The sequence below is a fragment of the Leopardus geoffroyi genome, chromosome B4 (genome assembly GCF_018350155.1).
Source record: "Leopardus geoffroyi isolate Oge1 chromosome B4, O.geoffroyi_Oge1_pat1.0, whole genome shotgun sequence".
In the NCBI taxonomy this organism is placed as follows: domain Eukaryota; kingdom Metazoa; phylum Chordata; class Mammalia; order Carnivora; family Felidae; genus Leopardus; species Leopardus geoffroyi.
The window spans coordinates 45,323,880-45,333,652 of NC_059341.1; the positions used below are offsets into that span (position 1 = coordinate 45,323,880).

At 38.7% G+C, this 9,773-nt stretch overlaps 1 protein-coding gene across 1 annotated transcript; it reads right to left on the minus strand.

Annotated features, from left to right (window-relative positions):
- Positions 1 to 8,628: 8,628 nt before the first annotated feature.
- On the minus strand, positions 8,629 to 9,570 carry LOC123590139 (taste receptor type 2 member 42-like). Its single transcript, XM_045463005.1, has one exon. It carries the CDS (start codon positions 9,568 to 9,570, stop codon positions 8,629 to 8,631), a length of 942 nt encoding a protein of 313 aa, XP_045318961.1.
- Positions 9,571 to 9,773: the final 203 nt, after the last annotated feature.

Genomic DNA, 9,773 nt, shown 5'->3' on the forward strand with positions numbered 1-9,773 from the left:
TTGAGCATCTGACCTTGAGCTCAGGTCATAATCTCAAGGCTTGCAAGTTTGAGCCCTGCATTGGGCTCTGTGCTGACAGCTCAGAGCCTGGAGCCTGCTTCAGATTCTGTGTCTCTGTCTGTCTTTACCCTTCCCCTGTTTCTGCTCTGTCTCTTTCTCAAAAATAAACAATAAAAAAATTAAGGAAACAAATTTATTATGAAACAGAACAATTCAGTTTTTCAAGAACTACACTGCATACTTCCAAATTATGAATAATACTAGTCCTATAAAGTCAGTCATAATTATATAAATGCTGAATACTAATACAACAAGAAATGATTGTGTAACATTGTGGGGATTGGAGAGGAGACAGGTATGTGTCATGGGGAAGAATCAATCAAGATCTAATGTAGAGGGGGCGCCTGGGTGGCGCAGTCGGTTAAGCGTCCGACTTCAGCCAGGTCACGATCTCGCGGTCCGTGAGTTCGAGCCCCGCGTCAGGCTCTGGGCTGATGGCTCAGAGCCTGGAGCCTGTTTCCGATTCTGTGTCTCCCTCTCTCTCTGCCCCTCCCCCGTTCATGCTCTGTCTCTCTCTGTCCCCAAAATAAATAAACGTTGAAAAAAAAAAATTAAAAAAAAAAAAAGATCTAATGTAGAGAAGTCAATAAATCAGTATATAGACATTCAGAAAAAACAATAATAAACATAAGAAGTGGTTGTCTCGAGAAAAAAATCAGAGATGAGTAGAGAAAAGATAGAGGATTGCTGTCTTTCACTACCAGTGTAACAGTACTTTGGTTTTTCTTAACTGTATATATATTTCCTTGATTAAAAATTAATTTAGGGAGACCCAAGTGGCTCAGTCAGTTGAGCATTGGACTCTTGATTTCAGCTCAGGTCATGATCCCAAGGTTGTGAGATCAAGCTCCGAGTCAGGCTTCGCGCTGAGTATGGAGCCTGCTTAGAATTCTCTGTCTCTTTCTCTCTCTCTCTCAAAAAATAATTTAAGTTTTATTTTTAGAAGTTCCCCCCAGGCAATTGAAAAGTACAGCATTGGTTAAGAGCCACCGTAGTGAAATGGAATTGAGTTTTTAAATCAGGCCGATCATTGTTAAGATACAAACTTCATTTTGTGGTCTTAGGTGAGTCCATTAATCTGCCTAAAACCCAATTTCCTCAACTATAAATGAAGATAAAAATACCTACTTTAAAAAATCAGTCTGAGAATTGAAGATAAGCCTGCCTTAGTGCTCGATGCATACACAATAAACCGTATCTGTTCCAACAGAAGATCTCATTAACATGTGAATGAAACTTAAAACTCACAGAATACCGATTTTTTTCCAGTAGAGCTTTTCAAGCCTGAAGGAAATCCATAAGGGGTATGGGGCAGATCCTCCAGAAGGATTTTAGGTGAGATAAAAGCGGCCATTGTTTGCAGAGGTCAAGGTTTAAACTATTTGCTGTGTTTTGTGTTCCACTAATTGTGTCCCACCAACAAGTATAAAATAAGTGTCCCCTTAAGCACCAGGTCTGGCTTTGGGAAATTGTATTTCCTACCCTTTATTCCTTGTCTCTAAGCTGTTGGGTCATGTCCCCCTCTTACTACTTTACTTTTTTCTGCCTTCTCTATTTTTTTTCTTTTCTTTTTTTTTTTTTTGTCTTTTCTTGTCTTTTTTCTTTTCTTTTTGCCTGTTGTTACTCTAGCTGTGTTTCAAGGCTAAACTTAGATGTCACTGTTTTAATTTAGTTTTTCCCAGATTCCCCTGACTATATTAAGTTAATTTCTTTTACTCCATCCAAAGGCTGTGTTAACATCAACTTATGCCATTTTCATAGGCTGCCTCATTTTTGCCTAATTGTGCATTCGTTATCAGATGTGGGTTTTTGTTTTTAAATATCCAAGAGACCGGTTTCTACAATCTCTTCCCTTGGTTATTATATATTGCCCTGAGAGTGCAAGAACTAAAACATTTTAATCTAAAACATCAGAAATGTAATTTGACCAATGAAATCTGTCAAGGGACTTACCGATGGTGAGCGTCACTATTCCCTGGATGTACTCGTGTCTTCGTACCAAAGAATGGCTACCATTAGTCCTGGTACAGTGAGGTACGGGGATGCTCCATTCAGGTGGCTACATGAACATGTGCCTTCTTCAACCTTTCTTCTTCAGATCAGCCTTTTGTTACACTAAAGAAACCACGCCACTTAGCACTTACTATATCATAGCCTCCGGCTATACTGGAAACTGTGAGGGAAGATATTATATCCTATCCAGTTTTACAGCCTGTATAGTATCAGCAAATATAAAGTAGGAACCGAATGAAGGCTCCATGACTTACCCTTTATTCTTCACAATTGCTCTTACACCCAGTCCCTGTTTTTCTTCCAACATTTATAACTTACTGAAGTTTCCCAGGGGAGAAAACACGATTTTTGCCCTGACTAAACCACTTATGATTCTAATGTGCAAATAGTTTTATTCCTTTTAGCGTCCTTCTAGGCAACATCCATGAAGCCAAAAACATTCATTGCTCTGTCCCTTACCTAGAGCATGCCTAATGCAAAGTAGATCCAGGCATGGTTGAATAAATGCCAAATTAGTTGGGGTTTTTTTCCCACACATGGTCATCAATGAAGGAAATAAAGATATTTGCCCCTGATAATAAAGTGATTCACTTCATTGCCCATAAATTGAGCTCTTTCAGGCCACCATGAATATTGATTGGTCCAAGGATCCTGCAAGCATGGAGAAGCAAAGAGGTGGCATAGTTCTCACCAAAAAAGAAAAAACGTTTATGAAGTGTAAATGATAAAAATGCTGGGGGATGAGGACTGTGTTATATTTTAACTATAAAAGGGAAATGTGATCATAGAACATAATATAACTTAAAAGGGAACAAGAAGTTAATATAACTTTAGTTGAGAGCAAAAATACTTGTGATTGCTTGGCTAAAAGGGCATATTATTGCCAGCATTTTTAATTTGATTGAGTTTTTACTACCAGGAACTGTGCAGTTATTTACATACAAGATCTCCATAATTCTCATGTATACCCTATGAGGAAGACCTTTTTATCATCATTTTTCAGATAAGGAAACTGAGATTTAAAGAGGCTAAGTAATTTCCCAAGGTCATAGTAATTGGCCAAACCACAGTTGAACCCTAAGTTTATCTCTAAAGATACTTTTGATGAGAGATTCAATTTTTTATAATGTATAGGTAATTCTGAATAATCCTGTTTCTTAAATTTTCAAACAAAAGTAATTGCTGGGTAATAGTTGGCAATATCTTTTTTTTTTTTCTTTAGTGTAATTATTGAGGGCTTTATGTATGAGAATATAAGCATTCGATATAATTTGATATTAAGTCCAGTATTTTATACTGTCTGCTGCCTGAAGTCATTTGGCCTGTTTGTAGGGAAGAAGGGGATGAAGGGAGACAGAGAAAAAGACATTATCCCTAGAATGGAAACCCTTTCCCCTTAAGGTGTAGAGATCAGCTAATCATGAATTTTGAAACTGTCCATCACTGCTTTGAGGAGGCCTAACTAAATTTTCTGTTAAAAGTCTTACAATCCTATTTTAATGGGGACTTTTCCTGGTAGAGCATGAATAGATTTGATAGCGTCAAAAAGAAAATGGGACTTACACATGGAGATATGAAGGGGCAGGAATGGAAAGTTTAGGCATATAGGAACAAAAGGAGAGGAGGAGGAAAATGCCAGAAACTGAGCCTGCAAAGTAGTCTGAAGAATAGACTTGGAAGGTTTCAAGCAAGTGAACCAAGAAAGGAATCCCTGTAATAAATAGAATTTCAACAGGTTTCAGTTGAGTCACATAAGTCTGCTTGGATTACCACGAGTGTGGGAATTTCATTACAATTTTAATAAGAAATCTTTAATAACCTACTGCCCAGCAAGATTACCACCAGAACAAGTCATGAATCTTTACAGCTAAAGTCCACTTCTCCTCACCTCTCCTCCACACAAATACCAATCTCAGTCATGCTCTTGGAACAATCAAAAGGCCAAGGACATTACTGAGTGCCTACAACAAACGATAAGGAACTATGGGATTCTTAGTAGTTTTAGCTGCAGTATATCTGAGGCCAGGCAATCCTACCAGTTCCTATCCTAATTAGGGATCTGCCGCATACATTAGGAAATTTTGCCCATCTTTATGGCTTTCAAATACTGTGGATTTATTCACAGGAAGGTAGTGGAGGGCATCCATGAACAAAGAAGAATGAAAGTTGTTCATATACTGGGTGAAATAGATTCAGTATACCTTTTCCTAGGAACCAAAGTGAGGAAAAATAAATTATCACAACCAAAAGGTAAAAGTTGCTAATGAAATAGTGTGCTTCAAATGTGTGCTCTGAAATCATGGAGAGTGGGGCCAACAAATAAATAAAAAGAGGTTTAATTTGAAAAAGATTTTTTTTAAGAAACTATCTTAGTTTGCCAATTAATAAAAAGAAAACTTTGAAAGCATTTCAAACTGAAGTCAAAGAGGACTATAATTAATAGGAGGCCTTAGGAAAAAGAAGTTATTTTTTAAACTCATTTAAACATGGTGCCAAGGAATAGAGGTACCAGTGCCTTTGTGTTATAAAGCTGCATGGATGTTGGTGTTTCCCAAAAGTGCTAAAATTGAAAATAGCCCAAGGGTGCCTAGGTGGCTCAGTTGGTTAAACGTCCGACTTTGGCTCATGTCATGATCTCATGGTTTGTGGGTTCAAGCCCCACGTCGGGCTCTGTGCTGACAGCTTGGGGCCTGGAGCCTGCTTCGGATTCTGTGTCTCCCTCTCTTTCTGCCCCTTTCCTGCTTGTACTCTGCCTCTCTCTCTCAAAAATAAATAAACATTTAAAAAAAAGAAAGAAAATAGCCCATCTGTCACCTGTAATTTTTTCCTACAAATAACCTCCGTCAATAACTTTCTTTCTGAATTGTTCAAACCAATCATCTGATCAATTTTTTAAATGAAGATTTATCCTGAGAGCCGTCCAGCATATGGCATCGATTCCTACAAAAAACATTAACCAATGTCGCAGGTGAGTGGAGTGTGAAATTATGGGTTTTGCACATGGCCCCCTTGTTTCCATACCTCAGTTAAGGAAGTCCCTGGTTCAGAGCACATGAAGTTCAATCCAGAACAGCAGACAAAATACCTAAACCATCAGAAAGTCGACAAAGTCACCTTTGAAATCCGTATTGATCCATGCATATTTCCATTGGTACCTTTTCTTTTAGTAAATTTCAAGACCATATGGCTCGAAATTAAACTATCTTAGCTTGGGCAAGGGTCCAGGCCAAGCTCTACACCAAGGGCAAGGGCTCAGGTAAAAGCCTCTTTTGGCATTGAAAACAAGTTATTTGCAACTCTCCTGGTCTCAGATGTGGGCAAACTGAAAAAATAAATAAATAAAACTTAGTACATTAAGACTATAAAGAGTTTCTTTAAGGGGTACCTGGCTGGCTCAGTCAGTAGAGCATGCGACTCTTGATCTTGAGGCCATGAGTTCAAGTCCCATGTTGGGTGTAGAGATTACTTTTTTTTTTTAATTTTTTTTTAACGTTTATTTATTTTTGAGACAGAGAGAGACAGGGGCGCCTGGGTGGCGCAGTCGGTTAAGCGTCCGACTTCAGCCAGGTCACGATCTCGCGGTCCGGGAGTTCGAGCCCCGCGTCAGGCTCTGGGCTGATGGCTCAGAGCCTGGAGCCTGTTTCTGATTCTGTGTCTCCCTCTCTCTCTGCCCCTTCCCCGTTCATGCTCTGTCTCTCTCTGTCCCAAAAATAAATAAACGTTGAAAAAAAAAAATTAAAAAAAAAAAAAAAAAAAAAAGAGACAGAGCATGAATGGGGGAGGGTCAGAGAGAGAGGGAGACACAGAATCCGAAACAGACTCCAGGCTCTGAGAGGTCAGCACAGAGCCCAATGCAAGGCTCGAACTCACGGACCGCGAGATCATGACCTGAGCTGAAGTCGGATGCTTAACCGACTGAGTCACCCAGACGCCCCTGTAGAGATTACTTTAAAAAAATTCTTTAAAAAAAAGTTCCTTTTGGAGGGAAGTGATAACAAGAAAGCAATGGCAATCACTGGGAACAATAACTTGGTCCCAGAATAAGATACAATTCTCTCCTGATTGCATGGGACTAGCTATAGATGTGATAGGTGTAGTGTTTCTTGGATCATGACTAGAGTCTCTAACACAGGCTCTTGTTACAGGAAGGGGGAACCATAGGCCTCAATCTCAAATTATCTTTTTAACAGGGAAAATGCAATACATCAGTAGCCACTAACCAGTCTATAGCACAGGCCTCAAATTTTAATAGTCATTTTCTGTGCTTATTGTCAGGAATAAGTTCCTGCTTATAGCTTCATCCCCCCAACATTACTACATGAGAAGTGAAGACATAGTCCCTGTGAGACATTTACTGCTAAATCCCACTCGTAATGGTTGTTTAAATCATTTTCATCTTGGTCATTAAAGTTGACTGATACCAGAGTGTAAATCTAAAAATGAAAACTAAATATACTTGTTTTCTAATAAGCACAAAGTAATCTAACTTTCCTATTGAACAGGATGCATTCTAAAGCAAATTATCCTCAATATCTGAATCTAAATATAGCCAGTATTAGAATTTCACCTTTCCTCGAGCAAGATAATCCCAGGGACAATCATTAGGAAATGTCTTCTCTTTCCATTTTATAGAGATTTGGTTGACACACAGCACTGTATAATCTTAAACTGTGCGCTATAATAACTTGACTTACAATTAATGCAAAATAATTACCACAATAAGTTCAGTTAAAATCCACTATCTCACGTAGATACCCCCAAAAAAGTACTTTTCCTTGTGATGAGAACTTTTATGTTTTTTTTTGTTTTGTTTTGTTTTGTTTTTGAGAGAGAGAGAGAGAGACACAGTGAGGGTGGGGGAGGGGCAGAGAGAGATGGAGACAGAACCTGAAGCAGGCTCCAGGCTCTGAGCTGTCAGCGCAGAGCCTGACGTGGGGCTTGAACTCACAGACCGTGAGATCATGACCTGAGCCGAAGTTGGACGCCCAACCGACTGAGCCACCCAGGTGCCCCAATGATGAGAACTTTTAGGATCCACTCTCAACAACTTTCAAGAACTTTCAGGATCCACTGTGATAGCATACCATACAGCAGTGTTAATCATAGTTCCCATGTTATACATTACATCCCTAGTACGTATTTTTCTTATAACTGGAAGTTTGTACCTTTCGGTCACCATCTAATTCCCCCACCCCCCACCCAGGAAATTTCTTATATAGTGTCCAACATAATGAGTGAAGTTGAAAAATATAAATCTTTAGGTGGCCTGGCTGGCTCAGCCTGTAGAGCATGAGACCCTTGATCTCAGGGTTGTAAGTTTGAGCCCCATGTTGGGTGTAGAGATTACTTAATAAATCTTTTAAAACTATATTTTAAAAAAATCTAAATCTTTATGTGGGTCTTATGTGCATGGGTCCTAATCATCATGGTTACATCAGATGGTTCCTGGAGTAAGACACAAAACCCTTATGGTTTTTATATTCTTCCCAGCATCAGACCTGACCTACTGCTCCTTCAAAATTGACTTATAACCCACATGTGTTCAACATTGATCATCTAATTTGTTTTTGTTTTTTGTTTGCTTCTGCAATTGAAACAATGACAGCCATTTAAAACCCTACAAAGATCTCTTCATTGTTGATAGTTTTAAAACATGTTTAAAATTATAATCTCTAAAAAGTACTATGTATCAAACTTATATTCACAATTTCCATATCATTAGCAAGCACGATTTTGCCACCTGCTGACCTTAAGATTATATACATTTTCAGGTACTTTGATTTCATTTTAATTATTTTATGAGAAAAGTCAACCTAGCACTACACATATACACACACACATGTTTAAATTTTATACAAATACACAATATTCCCTTGTAAACTTTCCGTTCTTATCCCTGGCGAGTGAGTTGCTTGTGTTTGTCCTCTTTGACAAGATACACAAATGTTCATATAATCGATCCTTACACGCAGACACACACCCCACACAAACTCAGTGTCTAAGTGCGTAAAGTAGACATAAAAGCATTATTCTACACTTAGGGATAATTATTCAATGTCTTTTTATAGATTAAGTCAATTTTTTTGTCTTATTCAACAAATGTAGTGTCTATTCTAGCTTGGATTCATAGTGACAGTCTGTTCCTTTGTTTTAAAAGTTATGTCTGTTGTTACGGGACCGTGCTTCCGGCATTTTTATTCCTTTCTTTTTAACTTAGTATTGTACAAATATTCCACCTCGTTCAACTTGGAGAGGATTTTCTTTTCTAAATAATCATTTTTTCTCACATATGAATGTAATAAATATCTGCTAGCATGTGTAACATTAATACATGTTGCATTATAAATTTTATATTCATACTGACTCAAGTATGTTCTTGTTACCAGCAAGTTTTACAATGGCAATCATGTTTGCTTATTAAGTTTATAGGTCATTCTAGGGAAAGTCTGTGATGTTTAATAGTATCTAAAAAGCATCCAGCGAGAAAAACAAAAGTTAAAATGGATCTTCAGTGTTCATCATTAATTCTCTTGGGTTATAGAAAATTCTGGAAATCTATGAAGCTAAAGGTTTCACCATTTTCAGGTGGCAATTGAGATGCCACAGTAGTCCTAAAGCAGTTTGTCTCAGCTTGCTGTTTCCAAAAATGAGGATAAATGAGTGGCCTGAAGGAAAAAGAGCCGATGTCAACGTGACCGCCAAATTGGCATGCTGTTTCTTCAGTAAAAGGAAAATCCAACCTGTTAACTGGATGGAAAAAAAATGAACCGTGGAGAGGAGGAGGAAAGATATCACCATTTTCATGGCCCTTCTATGGGCCTCTGTGCTGAAGTCCCTCGAGCTGGAGTTCAGTTGCACGTTCCTGGTATGTCTCATCAAGGAGAGAAATAAAAGCAGCAGTGAGGTCAGGGACAGAAGGAAGGGGATTAAGTAGATGAAACTGAGAATAACCAAGCTGTTAAGATACACAGTTTTACTTACATCTAGGGGCCGAGTTGAGTTTCTTTCATATGAGTTGTGGTAGATGGTAGCCCAGAGATCAGAAAATCCATCTAATAATTTGAGGTTGAAAACCAGTAAGAATAAAGACCCCAGAGGAAGCACAAGGAGCACCCTGCTAATTCTCCGCCTCAGCCAGGTGAAACAGCGGTGGGAGAAATTGGCTATCCTAAAGAAATAGAAAACACTCAGGCAGGTGGCAAACCAGGTAGCTAGGTGATTGGTCAGTGTCCAACAGATACTAACAGCGGTAGCTAGTTTCTCCATGTTATATAGATGTGGCCAAAACACCATTACAAGCGAATCGAATAGTATCATCCAAAGAAGAATGATTCTGGAGACAGCCAGGCTGGTGAGGATGCAGTCAGCTGGCGAGAGCTTTCGATGCTTCACCCAGTCAATGCAGTTGACGAGTGCGATGAAACCATTCCCCAACATTCCAATCATGAATGCTCCTACTGCTGCTGTCAGAAAAGTATTTTCGATTCCAGATGGCATTTCTGTAGAAAGAATCCAGGAAGCTAGCCCTATGTTTCACTGATTTTTGTTGTTGTTGTTGTTGTTCTGTCAAAGGTTGGAGGGTAAAGTCCACTTTGATACTTTTCACTTTGATATTAAAAATGCTCAGATACCATCTCACTGATCTTCACGAAAGATCTTTCTCTTGGTTCCAGCTGTAAGTCCGAGCTTTACACAAGGAG